At 34.8% G+C, this 19145-nt stretch overlaps 1 protein-coding gene across 1 annotated transcript in view; it reads right to left on the minus strand.

Moving 5' to 3' along the window:
* LOC104863410 (histone demethylase UTY) overlaps positions 1 to 19145 on the minus strand; it is a gene marked incomplete at its 5' end in the record, with an annotated part of 86387 nt that overhangs the window by 35830 nt on the left and 31412 nt on the right. The window contains 2 exons of the mRNA XM_010625783.2: positions 16173 to 16314; positions 17408 to 17595. Coding sequence (XP_010624085.1) covers positions 16173 to 16314; positions 17408 to 17595 — 330 coding nt within the window. The remainder of the gene's footprint in view (positions 1 to 16172; positions 16315 to 17407; positions 17596 to 19145) is intronic.

Consider the following 19145-nt stretch of genomic DNA (forward strand, 5'->3'; position numbering starts at 1 on the left):
AAAAAAATGTGAGAGAATGAAAAGATGAAAATAAAGTGTTTGTAGATGGGGAGGGGAGGAGGGGGTGAAGGGAGGGCAGAGGTAAGGGGAAAAAAAATGAAAATCAAGACTTGCCATGTAAAGGTACATGATCCCAACAATGAATGTAACTGTACTGTAAAAAGGCTACTGAAAATATGAGGAACACAAACAACAAAATAAGGAGAAACTGTCATAAGAAGATCAGGTTGCTAACATTTATTTATGAGAATCAAGACTTGCCATGTAAAGGTACATGATCCCAACAATGAATGTAACTGTACTGTAAAAAGGCTACTGAAAATATGAGGAACACAAACAACAAAATAAGGAGAAACTGTCATAAGAAGATCAGGTTGCTCTAACATTTATTCAGAGGTACCTTAAAAAAATAAGAGACCATGACAATAGAATCAAACAGATGCTAGAAACTAACTTAAAAATTACAGTAAATGAAAGATAAGATAGAACAAAGGATATTCACCAAATTTTTGACAGAAAAATTTCCAAGGCCAGTGAAAACATTCTACTTCTTACTATGTAAAACATGCAGAACAGAACCCTCGAGAGTCATGATTAGAGAAGACCTTTCTATAACACATCATAGTTAAAATCACAGAAGTCCATTACAAAGACAGATTTCTCAAATCAGTTAAGGAAAAAAACAAATAACTTATAGAGACAAATCTATCAGAAAAACATCACATTTCTCAATTCAAATCTTAAAAGCTAGAAGTGTTTGGCATGGAGTTTCTCAAGCCTCACAAGAAAACTTTTAAGCCATGACAATATATCCCACAAAACTATCTATTAAAACTGATGGATAAATGAAGACATGAAAAAAAGAATCTTAAGAAATTTTCAACGTCAAACCAGCACAACAAAAAGAAATTTCAGTAGTATACAGAACCAATGATGCCAACAACACCTAAGAGCTGAGAGGAAAGACTATTACCAGTAGGGTGATTAGTGAAGAAAAAAAAGGAAAAATAAAAGAAGTGGCAACAGAAAAATGCAATGTAAGGACTCAATAAATTTATTATAACTCTCAAGGTATATGATCTTAGCTCCTAAATCAAAAGACACAGAAAGGCAGACTGAGTCAAAAAACAAAAGCCAATCATATGGCATTCAAGGAACATTTGTCATCTCTAAAGAAACAAACATACTGAAGACCACCAGGAGGAAAAATAACATGTCATGAAAAAAAGAATTGAAATGAAAGCATGAGTAGCTACGTTATTTTCACCGAAGAGCCAAAGGAGGCAGCTTCACACCAATAAAGGGAACAATTCAACAGAAAGATAAAAAACTGTAAATATACACACATCCCATTTTTACCAAAGAATATTTCTCCTATTTTCTTTTCCTCCTACTGAATTACCCCTATTTTTTCTCTTTCCTCTTCTTCCTTTCTCTTATAGCAGAATAACTGCCAGTATCAGTATACCACAAATTGCAAGTGATGACAAAGGGTAAAAATTTACAGACCAAATTTAACAATGTAGCAGAATATAAAAATCACTACATAGAAACCAAATGTTCTTATATACCAAAAAATGATACACTGAAAAAGAAAACAGAAAAATAATACTACTCACAAAAGAATAAAAAAATGTGAAATACTTAGGAAGTAATCTAACCAAGGAATGAGATACCTCTACAAGAAAAACTGCAGTACTCTCAAGTGGGAGATCTAAGAAGACACTAAAAATTAGAAAGATGTCCTCCATTCCTAGATAGGCAAATGGATCTAGTAAAAGTGGCCATATTCTGACAATGATTCACAGACAATGTAACTCCCAAAAAGTACTAACAGCATTTCTCACTGAGGTAAAGAAAATAATTCTAAAATTGATAAGGAATTAGAAGAGACCCAGAATAGCAAAAATCAATCCTGGAAACAGTAGTAAACTAGAAAGCATAAAAAATTCAGTCATACTACAAAGCTACAATAGTAAGAACAGCATGATACTGGCACAAAAATACAGTACATACATTAATGCAAAAAAAGAGAATGCAGGCACAGTAAACTACCTTATCTTTGACAAAGGAGCCAAAGATATACACTGAAGGAAAAATAGCATACTGGGGAAACTGATTATACACATGCAGATGATTTGATCTAGAATCCATGTATCTCAACATGTACGAAACTAAAATAAAAATGGATTAAAGATTCATATGTTAAAACAGAAACAAGCTGCTGAAAGATAAAATAGGAAAACTCTTCAAGATGTGTATTGGCAAGGACTGTTTGAAAATAACACCAATTTCACAAGAAATAACATTAAAAATCAACAAACAGAATTATAACAAAGAGTGTCTCCACAAACAAAGGAATACAACTGCGTGAAGAAAAAAATGCACAGAAAAGAAAAAAAATTTGCCAGTTACACTTTGGAGAGATGATTAATACAGTATTTGTAATATATAATAACCTCCAAAAGGGGCAGGGATTTAGCTCAGTGGTTTGGTGGCCTGCCTTGTAAACTCAAGGACCCGAGTTCAATCCCCGGTACAAAAAAAACACTCCAAAAATTAGACTTATGAAATAAAAGACCCACTGAAAATATAGGCAACAGAAATGAGTAGACATTTCTCAGAAGTACAAATGCAGTATAAAGGTATACCAAAAAAGTTCCTTCCTATCAACTATTAGAGTAATGTGAATTAAAATCTTTCTCCATCTTAGTCCAGAAAGAATGGCTATCATTAAGAAAAAATAAAATCTTGGTGAGACTGGGGTGGAAAATCTAATTGTTACTGGGAATGTAAACTAGTACAACCTCTATAGAAATCGGTCTGGGAATTCCTCAAAAAGCTAAAAACAAAAATTCCATTCAGCTCAGTTATGCTATTATGTATCTTTCTGTGAGTTAAAGACATATATTTTTTTTAATTTTATTGAGTTTATTGGTACATTTTAGGGATACAGTACAGTTACATTCATTGTTGGGATCATGTACCTCTACATGGCAAGTCTTGATTGTCATTTTTTCCCCTTACCTCTGCCCTCCCTTCACCCCCTCCTCCCCTCCCCATCTACAAACACTTGATTTTCATCTTTTCATTCTCTCACATTTTTTTCTTTTCCTTTTTTGTTGTTGGCCTACGCATCATACCTTCCCTACACCTTTAGCTCCTTTCTTCAAATTTCTAAATGTCAGTAATCTTATTAGAATCTTATGCATTGTTGCAGAATATTCACTCCAGGGAAACTATTTGGTATTTACACATGTGTGACTTACTTATTTCACTTAGGAGTATATCTTCAATATGTATCCATTTTCCTATGAATGAATCTATTCTCTCGCTCTTTATGGCTGAGTAATATTCCATTTTATAGAAAAACCACAACTTCTTTATCCAGTTTCCAACGGATGGGCAAATAGGCTGTTTCCAAGATTTAGCTATTACAAACTGTGCTGCTATAAACATGGGTGCACATACTTCTCTGTGATATGATTCTTTTAGACATGATATTTTAATGATACTTGCATACCCATGTTTATAGCAGCACATTTTTATAACAGCCAAATCTTAGAAGTAGCCTACATGTCTTTCAGCAGATAAGTGGATACAGAAATTATGTTGTTTATACAATGAAATAAAACAACCATAAAGCAGGATACATTTGAGTTATTTGTAGATAAATAGATGCATCTTGAAAACACAATGAAATAAGCTGGACACATGAGCTGAAATATTGTGTTATTTCTTATATGTGAGGCTCAGAGAACAAAATAAAAGATAGATGAAAAGAAATGAGAAAATATATATCTTTTGAAAATGGAAGGAAAACCAAGAAATACAGGGAGAAAAGGACAGACAAGGGACGGAATGTGAAAAACAAACAAACAAAAAAAGGTGACGACCATCAGATTTTACCACAATGTCAGAATATTCTTTAAACTGCAAATATTCCTTAAATGGGAATTCTTCAAAAGCAAATATTCTTCAAATTCTTCCATGAAATTTAAAGGGAAGAAACACTCAAATTTATTTCTTGAAGCTAGAACTACCCTCACACCAAAACCAGATGAAGGACTTAACAGCAACATAAAGACTACAGAATGATTTATTTAATGAATATGGATGTACAAATTTTCAATAAGACATTTACAGAATAGAATAATCCATTAAAAAGATAATACATCATGACCAAGTTGGTTTCATCCCATACAATTAATCAATGTAATACACTATATAAACAATAAATGATGACAAGACTGAGACAAAAAGGAACACACCTGTATTTGTTGGTTATAATGCAAACAAAATCACAATGAAATCTGTATTAGGTTTCCTGAAAATCCTAAAAATAGAAATTCTATTTGACACAGCCATAAGTCTTCTGGATATATTCCTAAAAGAGCAACAGTGGTATTACAGTTATACCTGTATACCATGTTTACACACAATACGCCCACCCACAGATGAATGGGTAAATAAAATGTTACATATATTTTTTCTAAAGATGAATAACGTTGAGTCAGTCATTTGTTGGAAAATGCAAGGATCTTGCAGCCATAATACTAAGTGAAGCAAGTTAGTCACAAAAGGTTAAATATCACAGGGTTTCTTTAATTGAACCACCCAAAATATAAATAATTTAAGAGCAAAACAGAAATGTTAAGAAGGAGGAAAGAAGACTGGAGAGATAAAAAGGGAATCCTGGGAAGGAAGCAAAGGCAGGAGAAAATGGTGAGTAAAAATTATCAAGATTTGTTATGTGTGTCTATAATCTCCAAGGTGAATGTAATCCATAAATTTTATAAATATATATTAATAAAACATTTTAACTGACAACTTACTGTTCCCCAATCCCCTCCACCTCCAGTACCCTTTGGCCCTCATCACAGCAGACTTGAGAACTGCCCAGCTAGGCAGGGAGCTCGCTGATGCTCCACCTCCAGCACCCCGGCCCAGCCACCAGGTGCCCCTGCAGCATCTGTCCCGTCTCCTGCAAAACCCTCTCCCTCTGTGTCCTGTGCCTCCTGGCTATGCCAGTATGTGGATCCACACTGTAGAGACACAGGAGATCAAAAAGGCTGTTTTACTGAGCTTCAAAAGATAGATGGAAGTGAACAACAGCAATAAAGGCACACCAGACCTCCGTAGTTGGTAAGTTGAAAGATCAATACCCTCCATCAGAACTTGGACTATCTTTAGGAGAAAGGCAGGTGGAACCTTGCAGAGTTCAACCCTGCAGAAGGTCAGTGAGCTCAATTTGGGCCTTACAGCCAGATGTCAGCCTGAATGTCAGGGGTCTGCCATCAGTTAGCTGAGAATACCTCAGAGCTATACACACTGCTGCCCACAATTGTATTTTGTGACACCAGAGATACACCTTGTTAGGGACCTTGCACTGCCATCACAGGCTGTATTCTCCTGGTGCTTCTTGGCTCTTAAAGTGACCTCATGCTCTTATCTTTAGTTTCCCTCTCTCCAAGGCCACAGTGGTCTGGAGAAGTCAAACCTAAGTTTCTGCAGGACTGAATCCATAAAAGGCAACCTGGCCTGTGATTGGTTAAAAGTAGCCCATTTCATATAAATAAGCAATAGCCCAACCCAAAACCAATGAAAGGACCTTCTTTTTTGTTCTCTTCTTCCTTCTCTCTCTCCTTCCCTTTTCTCTCTCCCTGACTTGCCTTTCCTAGTGAATTCGCCTCTCCGACCTCTCAGTGTGTGGCCTAGTTGATGAGCATCGCTGTGCCTCTACATACCTGAAAGGAGCTCTACAAATATTTTTTTCTTTTCCTCTTACTTTTACTTTTAATTTTAAAAATTTCATTTCTTCCCATTATGCAAATTCTTCCATTCTGCTCAGTCTCTTGCTACCTCACATTATTTTCATCTCCCTTTTTGTTCCTGTTCCTACCATAATTCAGATTTCTTCTCCTCTTTTTCTTCTCACTTTTTCCTTTGCTCAGTTCTCATTAGTTTCAAAGGAAAGTGAGTACAATTTATAGCTTCCCTATTACTATTAAGTATTCCATTATTGCCTTTCTTCTTGCACTCTGTCTTTCCCTCCTGTCTTTAACACTTTTCTAGAGTTTGTGTGATCATCCTGATTCCTCTGGCTTCTCCTGAAACCTTTTCCTATTTTTTCCCCTTTTATTCCTTTCTTCCCAACTCCTTCTAAGTCCCTATCCTGAAGGGCAAAATTGCTATATTGAAGAGTTTCTTCACTATAAACATATTTGGGGCTGGTTGTAGATTTTGACTTAATTCACATGGTTAAAGGTGATAGATTAAGTAACTACCACAAATGGTCAAATTCTAAGTTGTGCTTCATACTATTGTGTTGCTGATTCTATCAACTGGGCTAAATGGTTGCGAATGATTTAATGAACTGTCTTTTCTGATATTATCTAAATGAGAGTGTCTCAGTGTCATCAGACTCAAAACCTACAGAGTAGTTTTATTAGGAAGATTGATGTACTAATCCAGGAATTAAACCAACGACAGCCCAAAAACAAAATTAAAATGAGAAAGCACTTAAACAAGGCACAAATACAGACTTTCACTTCACCAATAGCGAATTGTAGGGGAAATTCTAGATGGAAACATCTAACAATCAACCACCAGGACAACCTGAACTCATAGTACAGGAAGTAACAAAACAGATCAATCAGGCTCTAGAAAAATTCAGAAAAGAAACTACAGAGATGGTGAGGACAATGAAAGATATGATTAGAAACTCTAGAACAGAAACTGACAGAAAAATAGATCAACTCAGGACCATGATAGAAGCCCAGCATAGGAAAGAAATGGAAACCATGAATGCCCAACATAGGAAAGAAATGGAATCCACAAAACTGATGGTAACACATATCCAGGAGATTAAAAACTCTATTAAAAGAATGAGAAAATAGATTCATTCATAGGAAAATGGATACATACTGAAGATATACACCTAAGTGAAATAAATAAGTCACACATGTGTAAATACCGAACAGTTTCCCTGGTGTGAATACTCTGCAATAATACATAAGATCCTAATAAGATTACTGACATTTAGAAATGGGAAGAAAGGAGATAAAGGTGTAGGGAAGGTGGGATGGGTAGGGGAAGGGTAATAAGGGAAAAGAAAAATAATGTGAGATAATGAAAATAAAGTGTTTGTAGATGGGGAGGGGAGGAAGGGGTAGAAGGGAGGGCAGGGACAAGGGGAAAAAATGAGAATCAAGACTTGTCATGTAGAGGTACAAGATCCCAACAATGAATGTAACTGTACTGTATCCCTAAAATGTACCAATAAACTCAATTAAAGCTGAAAAAAAAGAAGTTGCAATAGAATGAATGAATATGAAGATAGGACTAAAGGCAGTGACCATGAAAAGCGAAATCTCTTAACAAGAGTAAGCGATAATGAGAAATTCATCCAACAATTCCTAGATGATGCAAAGAAGAATAACATTAGACTGTCAGGAATCCAGAAAGTAGCTGGAGAAACTAAAAAAGACTTCAAAAAACGATTCACAGAATTAATGACAGAAAACTTCCCAGACGGGAAGGATTTGACATACAGAGATGAGTGAGGCATATAGGACTATAAGTAGCCATGATGCAAAAAAATCTACACCTAGACATATATAAAAACATACAAAAAATACTGCAATTAGAGGACAGAAACAAATCACATGGAAAGGAAAGCCCATCAGGATCACAGCAGACTTTTCATACAAACCCTGTGGTCAAGGAGAGCCTAGAGTGAGGTGTTTCAAGTCCTTAAAGAAAACAACCTCCAACCTAGACTGAATGTGTCCTGCAAAACTCTCTTTTAAAATGGATAGGGAAATAGGATACTATCATGACAAACAACACATGAGAAACTTCATGAATACCAAACTGGCACAACAAACAATTCTAAACAATCACCTAGAAAAAGACAATGAAGGTCACAACACCATGAGGCCCAACAGAGCCAATCAATTACAGAAGGCAAGAAACTAAAAGGAAAGGAAAAATTAAAAAGAGCCAACAACAGGATAATAACATGACAATTAAGTCAACACATATCATTTATAACAATCAATGTCAATGGCCTCAATTCACCAATCAAAACAGATTGGTAGAATGGATTAAGAAGCAAAATCCAACAATATGTTGTATATGAGAAGTACACATAGTTCAAAAAGAAACTCATAGATTCAAACTGAAAGGATGAAAAAACAGTAAGTACTCCAGAAAAAAGCAGGGGTAGTTATCTTATTTGAAGACAAAGTAAATTTCAAACCAAAAACTGATTAAGACAGACAAAGAAGGCCACTACATCCTTGTAAAGCGAACAATCCAAGAAGAAGAAATGACCAACATAAATATATATGCACTGAATATTAATGCCCTCAACTATATAAAACAAATATTAAGGGACATGGAAAACCAAAGGAGCACTAATACAACTGTTTATACCCCAATGTCACAGACAGATCAGCTAGATAAAGAAAATCAATAATGAAATTCTAGGACTGAATGGAGCTTTTGAACCGGAATTAATAGACATTTACAAAGAGTTCCCAACCAAAAAAATCAGAATATACATTCTTTTCAACTGCACATGGGTCATTCTCCAAAACAGACCACCTACTAGCTCAGAGAACAGGTTTAAATAAAGGCAAAGGTATCAAAGTTATCCTAGGTATATTATAAGACCACACTGCAATTAAGGTGGAGATCACTGGCATAAGAAACCATAAGAACTTCACAAATACATGGAAATGGAACAACACTTTCCTGAACAATCAATGGGTCACAGAGAAAATAAAAGAAGAAATTAGTCAGTTTTTACAATAAATGATAATGGCAAAAATACATATAGGAAACTATGGACCCAATGGATGCAATTCTACAGGAAAAATTCATAGCAGTGAATTTTCAACTAGGGAAGCAGAAAGCTCAATTAAACAACCTAATGAGGAATATTAAGCTTCTAGAAAAAGAAGAGCAACAAAAACTCAAAGCTTGTACAAAACAGGAAATTATTATAAAGATCAGAGAAGGAATCAATGCCATGGAAACTAAGAGAACAATATAAAAAAAATCAATGAATAGAAGAGTTGGTTTTACAAAAGAACAAATAAAATCAATAAATCTTTAAGTCAACTTTGTCAAAAAAAAGGAAAGAAAAGGCTCGGTTCCAACCAATTAGGAACAAAAAAGGTGAACTCACAACAAATCCAGCAGATATCCAGAGGATCATCAATACCTCATTCCAGAAACTATATTCTCATAAAATGGAAAACACAGAAGAAATGGACAGATTTCTTGATATTTATGAATTACCAAAGTTGAAAAAGGAAGATAAAAATTCTCTAAACACCCTAATTACAATGAGTCATTTTGAAAATATAATTAAGTTTATCAATAAGTAAAACCCATGTCCTGATGGCTTCACTGCTGCATTCTACAAGACATTTAGAGACAAACTACTGCCAATACTCTTTAAAATTTTCAGTGAAATTGAACGGGAAGCAATACTCCCAAATTCATTCCTGGAAGCAAGAGTTACTTTGAGTCTAAAACCAGAGAGAGACACAACCAAAAAAGAGAACTACAGGCCAGTCTCCCTAATGATCCCAGATGCAAAAATCCTCAATAAGATAACGGCAAACAGGGGGTCATCAAGAAGATCATACACCCTTACCACATCGGATTTGTCCCAGGGATGCAAGGATGGTTCAACATATGTAAGTCGATAAATGTAATACACTATATTAACAGAGTCAAGGACAAAAATCGTATGATCCTCTCGATAGATGCAGAAAAAGCATTCAGCAAAATTCAACATCCAATTCATGATAAAACCCCTGCAGAAAATTGGAATAGATGGTCTTTACTTCAACTTGATAAAGGCTATCTATGAAAAAATAACAGCCAATATCATATTAAATGGCCCCAATTAAAACCCTTCATGCTAAAATCAAGAACAAGACAAGGATGTCCACTATCACCACTCCTGATCAATATAGTCTGGAAATATTAGCCACAGCAATTAGACAAGAGAAAGAAATAAAAGCAATAAAGATAGGAAAGGAAGAAGTTAAACTATTATTTACTGATGGTATGATACTCTACATAGAAGACCCAAAGAACTCTGCCAAAAGACTTCTAGTCTTAATTGACACTTTCAGCCGAGTAGATGGACACAAGGTCAACACTCAAAAACCAGTAGCCTTCTGGCACACAAATAACAGCCTCACTGAGAGAGAAACAATTCCTTTCACGGTAGCGTCCCCAAAAATGAAGTATCTAGGAATCAATCTAACAAAGGAAGCAAAAGACCTCTACACTGAAAACTACAGCACTCTGAAAAAAGTCAAAGAGGATATAAGAAAATGGAAAGACATCCCCCCTGCTCCTGGGTAGGAAGAATCAACACAGTGAAAATGGCCTTACTTCCAAAACTGCAATATAGACTCAATGCAATCCCGATTGAAAGTCCAACACTATACTTCACAGTACTAGAGAAAATAATCCAAAAATTCAGTTGGAACCAGAAAAGACCTAGGATAGCAAAACCCATCCTAGGCAACAGAGACGTGGCAGGGGGCATCACAATTCCCAACTCAAAACTGTACTACAAAGCCACTGTGATTAAAAACAGCATGGTACTAGCAAAGAAAAAGAACCGAGGATCGGAAACAACTCCAGGTGTACTCAGCTACCTCAACTTTGACAAAGGAGCCAACCATCCTCAGAAAGATAGCCTCTTTAATAAACTGTGTTGGAAAAACTGGATTTCAACTTGCCAAAGATGAAAACTAGACCCTTCTCTTTCATCATGCACTAGGGCTAGGGATTTAGCTCAGTGGTTCCATTGCCTGCCTCTTTCATCATGCACTAAACTAAAATCCAAGTGGACTGAAGATCTAAATATTAAAACAGAAACTCTACACTTGCTGGAAGATAACTGAGGCAGAATTCTCAAAGACAATGGCATAGGAAGACTTTATGCACAAATCCTCAGTAGCATGGGAACTACCACAAAGAACTGACAACTGGGACCTCATCTTATTGAAAAGATTCTGCCCTGCAAAAGAAGCCACCAACAGAGCTAAGAGACAACCTACAATGTGGGAAAAACTGCTTACCAGCTGCTCCTCAGACAAAGGACTGTTATCTAGAATATATGAAGAACTCAAAAAATTCAGGCCCCCAAACGTAAAGACCCAATTCAAAACTGGGCACCTGAAATGAACAGATGTTTCTAAGACAAAGAAGTAAAAGCAACAAATAAATATAGGAAAAAGTGTTCAGCATCACTGGTCATTTGAGAGACGCAGATGAAAGCAACACTGAGATTCCACCTCACCCCACAAATGGCTGCTATCAAGAAATCAACCAACAACAAAGGTTGGCGCTGGGTTGTGGGGAGAAACAACCCTTTCTTCATTGTTAGTGGAAGCGCAGACTGGTGCAACCACTATGGAAATCGATATGGAGATATCTCAAACAACTAGGATTAGAGGTTCTGTTGGACCCAGCCATCCCTCTACTGGCTATCTTTCCAAAAGAACTGAAAGAAGCATACCACAGTGATACATGCACACACATGTTTATAGCAGCACAGTTTGTAATAGCTAAATCTTGGGAACAGCCCAATTGCCCATCAGTCAGAGACCGGATAAAGATGATTTGGTTTTTCTATAAAATGGAGTACTACTCAGCCAACAAGAATGAGAAACTAAAGTCATTCATAGGAAAATGGATGCATATTGAGGCCATACTCTTAAATGAAATAAATAAGACACACATGTGTAAATACCAAGTAGCTTCTCTGGTATGAAAAACTAGAAGTGTAGGATCCAGATTATATAACAAATAAAGTGAACTAGGAAGAAATGGGCTAAAGGTGCAGGGGAAGTGGGAAGGGTAGGGGAAAGGAATTAAGGGAAAAGAAAAAACATGAGAAAAGGAAAAAAATGGAAATAAAGTCTTTGTAAATAGGGGAGGGTGGGGGAGGTGAAGGGAGGGAAGGAGTATGGGGAAAAAGTGAGAACCAAGATCTGTCATGTAAAGGTACAAGATCCCAAAGATGAATGTAACTGTACTGTATGCTTTAAAAGTACCAATAAATGAAATGTTTTAAAAAACTGACAAAACTTTAACTAAAATAACCGAATAACTGGATGAAAATAGAGACATGACCTAAAAAGAAATCAGATATGAAAAGAAGCCCCTGCAATTAACATTTTAAAAAGATCATTAAGGATGATTTTGAAAAAGTACATGCTACTAGACTGAAAACAATAAAAGAAATTAAGAAATATTTATGCACATATGCCTAAAAATGTTAAATAAGAAAAAGAATAAATTTTGAGTAAATCTATTGTAAATGATGAGATTATATAATGAAATTGGTACAAGGAAAAGTCCAGGAGTGAAGGTTTTAATGCTGAATTTTTACAAATGTATCATTTATGTTTCTCAAACTATTCCATAGCCCTGGAAGGAATTTAATCCTTCCAAACTCACTATCTTGTTTCCAAAACTTGAGCAAAACAAAAGAACCACCACAACAAAATCATATATCATCAACAAGTTGACGTAATTCTAGGCAAAGGGAAATTTCAATATACACAGTGTTTAGTATATCACTTACATGAAAGAAAAGATAAAAATCTGCTATACAAAAAAAGCTTTTGCTAAAATTCAATGTCCCTTTAAGATGAAAGTCCAAAACAAAGTGGGTATATAATGATCATGCCTCCTATGACAAACCATAGCCCAAACCAAGATTAATAGAAAACAAAGCACTCCCTCTTAGATCACAAACAAGAAGTGTTCATACTTCCCGAAAGAATTAAAAACACAGTGCCATAGCAATACATACACACCTCTATTTACAGTAGCATAGTAATAACTAAATCTTATAAACAAACCAAATCTCAATCAACTAATGAATGGTTAAAGATATGTGTTATTTTTGATGGAGCATTATTCATCAGTAAAGAAGGATTAACTTGAGATACTTCTAGGTAAATGGATGCACATTGATGCACTTTGAGACTATACTCTGAAGGGAAATGAACTGGATACAAATGTGTGAATATCACATTGTTTCTCTGGTGTAAGTAACCAAAAGTATAAGGATCAGCTGGGTGTGGTGGCACATGACTGTAATCCCAGAACTTGGGAGGCTGAGGCAGGAGGATGGCTGTGAATCTGAGACCAGCCTGGGCTACATAGTGAGTTCTAAATCGGTCTCAACTACACAGTGAGGCCTTGTGTCAAAAAAACAAAACAAAAGAATAAGTATCAAATGTATAATGGATACTGTGAAATAGGGAAAAAAAAACATGTTTAAATAGGAAGGGGAACTAGGAAGCGACAGGGAAAGGAAAAAAGAAACAAGAAAAGAAAAAAATTGAAACAAAGCTTTTGTAAACAAGGAGGGGAAGAGAGGTTGTAGGGAGGATAGAAGAATGGGAAAAAAAGAAGAATCAAGATATATATGCACCAGGTCTTAAGTTTGATCCCCAGTATGTAGATAGATAGATAGGCAGATAGACAGCTCATGTACAGGTACAAATTTCCTATGATGAATGTGATTCTTATGTCTATCTAAAATATACTATTTAATTATTTTTTTAAAGTTACACATAAAAACAAAAATGAATGAAAAACTGAAAGCACTTCCTGTGATATCAGACACAACAGTGATCATATATAGACAATCACCTGTAAGTTACCAAAAATTACTAGAATAAATAAATTTAGCAAAGTTGCAGAGTATTAATATATAAAAATGGATAGCCAATGAAAAATTCTTGAACAAGGCCATCCACTTACTATTATTCAAGAACAAAAATGAAGAACAAATTTAAAAGTCAGAAATCTGTACAATAAAAAAATTTCAAAATTCATAAAAGTATACAAAAAATGAAAAGACAACACTTGTTCTTGGATTTCAAGAAAAAATATCATAAACTTTAATACTACCCAAATCAATGTAGTTCAATAGCTATGAAATATCACTGCCATTCCTCAGAGAATTAGAATGTATAAGTATAAAATGTATACAGAATAAGAAAACAATTACAGAAAACAAAATTGAATGGTCAAGGTAGGTATGCTAGAGCACAACTGTAATTTCAGTGCTCTGGGATGTTGAGACTGAAAAATTATAAGTTCAAGCTGGAGCTGAGCAAATTAGTGAGACACTAGCCTCAAAATATAAAATGATTTTAAAGGGTTAGGTTTAATACTTAGTAAACAACAACAAAAAAAATTGATAGCCACAGCCATCTTAAGCAGAAATATCAAAGCAGGAGTCATTATACTCTCTGCAGTCAAAACATACTACACAACTAATAATCAAACCATTTAGATTGGTAACACATGTCTTATAAGCTCAGCTACCAGGGAGACAGAGGCAGGAAGACCTCAAATTAAAGGCCAACTTGGGGGATACAGTGAGACTCTGTCTCAAAAAATAAGGTGACACCAAAAACAAAATTATAATAAACAGAATGACACTGGCAAAAAGCAAAAAAGACATAAACCAATGTTAAAGAATAATAAGCCTGGAGTAAATAAACACATGTATGTACAGTCAGCAATTTTTTTTTTGACAAAGGTGTTAGGATACGTTGGAGAAAAGGCAGTATTTTCAACAAATGATTATATAAAGACTGGCCAGTCTCATGTACAAAAGATTTTGAATTTTCATCAAAAGAAATTATATTTAACATTTTACAGTAAATATAAGTAATGTATCTACAGAACATGACACTGTGTTAATAAGCTATAAATTTTATATATTCATGATCAGTTTTAAAATTACCTAAGAACAAACTGACAAGAATATAAACTGTGTAGGGAGTGGAATATTTCTATATATCTTTGAATTAATTTGTTATGGACTAAGAATAGAAGAGTATATACACTACTTGTTGAAAGGCTAAAGCCACAATAAAAAAAGAACTATTAAAAATGAGGCAAATATTAAAGCAGTTAATAACAAAAAAATCAAATAACAAAGGAATAATTCAGAAATATTAAAAACTTCAAAAGAGTAAACAAAAGGGCAATGTTAAATTCTTTCATAATCATCCTAAGTATGTGAGTAATATTAATCAAATGAATAAATTCAGAGGGCCTTTATGAGTTAAAAAAGAAGATACAAAAATATACCGTTTATAAGACATTTCCCCATAGCTTAAAGATGACACAAAGATTGAAAGAATGAAAATATTTCAAGCATATAGTAATCAAAAGAAGGAAGAACATAAAAATACCTCTAAAATCTAAAATTGTCTTCAAAGACAAAATAGTAACTATATGGCAACAAAATAGTTCATTCAACAGTAACAACTGTAAGTATGTATCCAATGTCAGAGCATATAAATACAGAAAGTAAATATGAAAAGATCTGAAGGGAGAAACTGAAAATACAAAAATATCATGAAATTTCAATATCCCACTTCTAATAATATATTCAAGAACCAGCCAGACATTGAAACTAAATGATGACTTAAAGAACAATTTGTAACAAAATACTATGCACGGAATAGCAGAAAATAACATTCTTCTCAAGCACTTATTAAGGTTATAGCAATAAGTAGCTTCATTATAAAAATAATGCTCTCAAGTAATAACTTATTTCAAGGAATTAAATAAATTACAGCAAATCTTCAAAACTCCCATTTTTTTCAATTACATTGATTGTTAAGATAAATAATTAAAATATTTAAATATTGCAAGTGGATAGGAAAAATATGAATTTGTGATTTAACTCATGCAAATTTTTCCATGTCTTTATTCTTCTCTGTACTGTAAAAATTAGGGTTGAGTACTTGGAATGAAAGAAAATATTTTTAAGGCTAGGCATGGTGGCACACGCCTGCAACCCCAGCACTGGGGAAGCTAAGGCAGGCGGATCACTGTGAATTTGAAACCAGCCTGGGCTGCACAGTGAGTTCCAGGTCAGTCTCAACTACATAGTGAGACCCTGTCTCAAAGACAAAAACAAAAACAAACAAATAAACAAAATATATATTTTTTAAAGATGTGTGTTCTCAAAATTTTGGTTTGTCTTCAGGACAATTCTGTTTTGATGCCAAGGAAATTCTTTAAGGAAAAAATAGCGAAGAGTTGTTAACTCACAAAAAAATGGAACTACAATAGTTTTAGAGAGTACTTACTTAATCATTTCAAAAAGTTTTGGATCAGAGATTTTGATATTTCGTGCCATATTCCAGGAAAGATGAATCATGGGTACTACTGACTTCACACTTTGCAATCTATTCCATTCATATCGTTCCACTGCCAACTTATACTGGCAGGCTAGGAGGAAAAATAAATAAATAAATAAATAAAACAAATAAAATAAAGCAAAATTACATACAAATAATAGGACAAAAACCCTATCACAATGTCTCAGGATACAACTTTAATACCAATTCTGAAAAATCTTAAAATCCTGCAGGAGTTTGTTTCAAGGCAATTGTTATTTAGGACTATTAAATCATATATAAAGCATTCGCAGTACATGAGACATGATACTAGGCTGATTTTAAGCTTATATTTTTCATTCTTTCAAAGCTTTCTTGATTTTCCAATGCATTTTTCTGATGAAGAAAACAAGCACTTCATAGAGGAAAAAACAAACAAACAAACAAACCCCCCCAAAAAAAACCTGCCCAAACTTACAAAGTTAAAAATTTAACTAAGCAAAGGGTTAATTCAAGTCTTTCTAGATCAAAGCCCAGATTCTTTAGCTTATATATACTAAACAGTTTGAATACTAAGGAATGCTGAATAATAGATCACATGAAATAAACAACTAAAGGCATAGGAATGTAGCTCAGGCCCTAGCAAGCCCCAAAACCTGGGTCTGATCCCAATATTACAACAAATAAAAATAAAAGAATGACTACAATTTACTCTTCCATAATCAGCTTCCTTTATAAAAACAAAATATGATACTCTTAAAGGATCAAAAAGCATATCTTCTATATCTACAGAGAAATATATTATCTGTTAAATTTTGACTACCATTTAAAAAAAATTTTTTTTCAGTCTCACTATGTAGTTCAAGGAGGCTTTGTCTCATGGCAATCCTTATGTCTCATCTTTCAATCTTTCAGCTCTCAACTGCTGAAACTGCATGTGTGCCCAGCTTAGATTATTTTAAATCCAAACTTAACCTCTGTAAGACTTCTCACTTTTAGTGGCAACTCACTTTCTGGTTCCCCTTCTATCTCTCTTAGGTGGAAGCTATCTTTCTCTTCATAAACACTTCCTATTCTTAAAAAAAAAAAAAAAAAAAAAAAAAAAGACTTCTCACTTTCAATGAGTTATTTTCTAACTGAAAAATAATATCTATTAGAAAGAATCTTTTAAAATGTAAAAACTGTTAGTGGATTATTTAAAATACCTGTAAGTGGACCAACATTCCATGCAATGTTGTTGCACCACCCAACAGCCTGAACCCAATGTACAGTGCCTGCATTTATCCACACCAAATCTCCGGGTCGTTGAATGAACCTATACACGGGAACATTTGCTTCATAAAGATCTTCAAGGTTGGGCCACCAAGAACTCATTAGGAAATTCAAATTATTTCTATGGGTGAAAAAAAGATATAATATGCTGGTTTAATTGTTTAAAAGATGGGAAGATAATCTCCAAAGTTTAAAGTATCATCATTTACTCCATTAAATTAATCACAAGCGCTCAATCACAAAATCACTGTACCTAGAACTGTTTTTGTTTTTACAATGAAAAGTTTGATATAAAAGGGTCAATATGACAACAATAAAGTGCAAATTTTGGCTGAATTATCAGGTACTGTAACTTTCAATTTACTTTTCCAAAGTCTTAATGTTTCAAGTTACACTTCAATGCATTAGCTTTTGTTTTAATGATTTTGATTCATCATTACTGAACAACCTGTTGACATTTAAATGTGGCCATTAATCCTCATATCTTACCCTGACTGGATTAAGAAATTGTAGCACATTGGTAGACACATTTCTACTTGTGTCTGGTAGATTATTAAGGCATAAGGTTGGGTACTACATACTCTTATGCATTCCTCTCCAGAGCTGCTCTTCAGCTCTCCCTCCAGACACCACAAACTATGTAGCATTTTTCCACTACACACTTTCAGCAGGATCTTCTGGATGATGTATTGAATATACCTGAAACTATAAGCTAACTTAAACCCTTCTTTAAGGTTATGAATATTAGATATTGAGTTCTCACACGATGGGAAAGCTAATTCAGAACACTGGCAAATGAGAAGCGGGGTCACTGCTGGACCTGCATCTTAACTAACCAGTTGTATAAAAGACTGTTCTGTGGTTTGCAGAATCACTTTGAAAAGGTTTGGCTACAGCACAAAGGGTTGGAAGGGCTATAGTAGCCCCAGACTGTTACAAGCAGAGCCTGATAATGATTCTGGGTAGAAATCTAACAGGAATGTAGACAGGAAAGGCTAGTCTCAGATGATAACAAGGATTCCATTGGCAGTTGGACTAGAGGTAATGGGTATTATACTCTGGCATTTGGCATGTGTCTATATTTCCCCATGTCCAAAGGTGTTGCAGGAGACTGACATTAAAGTTAGTGAACTGATTTGGTGGATGAAATTTCAAATTAGCTCAACATTCAGGTCATGGCTGGGGTACTGTTAGCTGCTTTAACCAGATTTCCAGTAAGAACCAGTAACAAAGCAGAGTAGAAAAAAATTAAAAAACTTATTACAATTGTTGCCCAAAAGAAACCAGAATCAAATGGTTGTTGAAGAAGTTAGCACCATCAAAAAGAAAACAACTTTTTTGGGTTTTTTTGTAACAGGGATTGAACTTGGGTCCTTGTACTTGCGAGGCAGGCGGCAGAACCACTGAACTACATCCCTGCCAAGGAAACAACTATTTTGTATAAGGATAGGAAATATGCCTTGAGGGACTCTCAGAAAGCAGCAGTCCCCACCTATCACAAGCTCGTACTTTAGAAGAGTCCCTAGGAGCTCTGCTCAAGAAGAGCCTCCCAAAGAATCAGTTCTTTGGGATTCATTTCATCATGTTCAAACATTGAGGCACACAGAGGCTGCCGTAACCATGGTCCAAAGAGGACAGCTGCTGGTCTTGCTGACAGCAGACTTTGGCATC

Source organism: Fukomys damarensis, unplaced genomic scaffold, assembly GCF_012274545.1.
Source record: "Fukomys damarensis isolate Sample0158 unplaced genomic scaffold, DMR_v1.0_HiC HiC_scaffold_40, whole genome shotgun sequence".
NCBI lineage: Eukaryota > Metazoa > Chordata > Mammalia > Rodentia > Bathyergidae > Fukomys > Fukomys damarensis.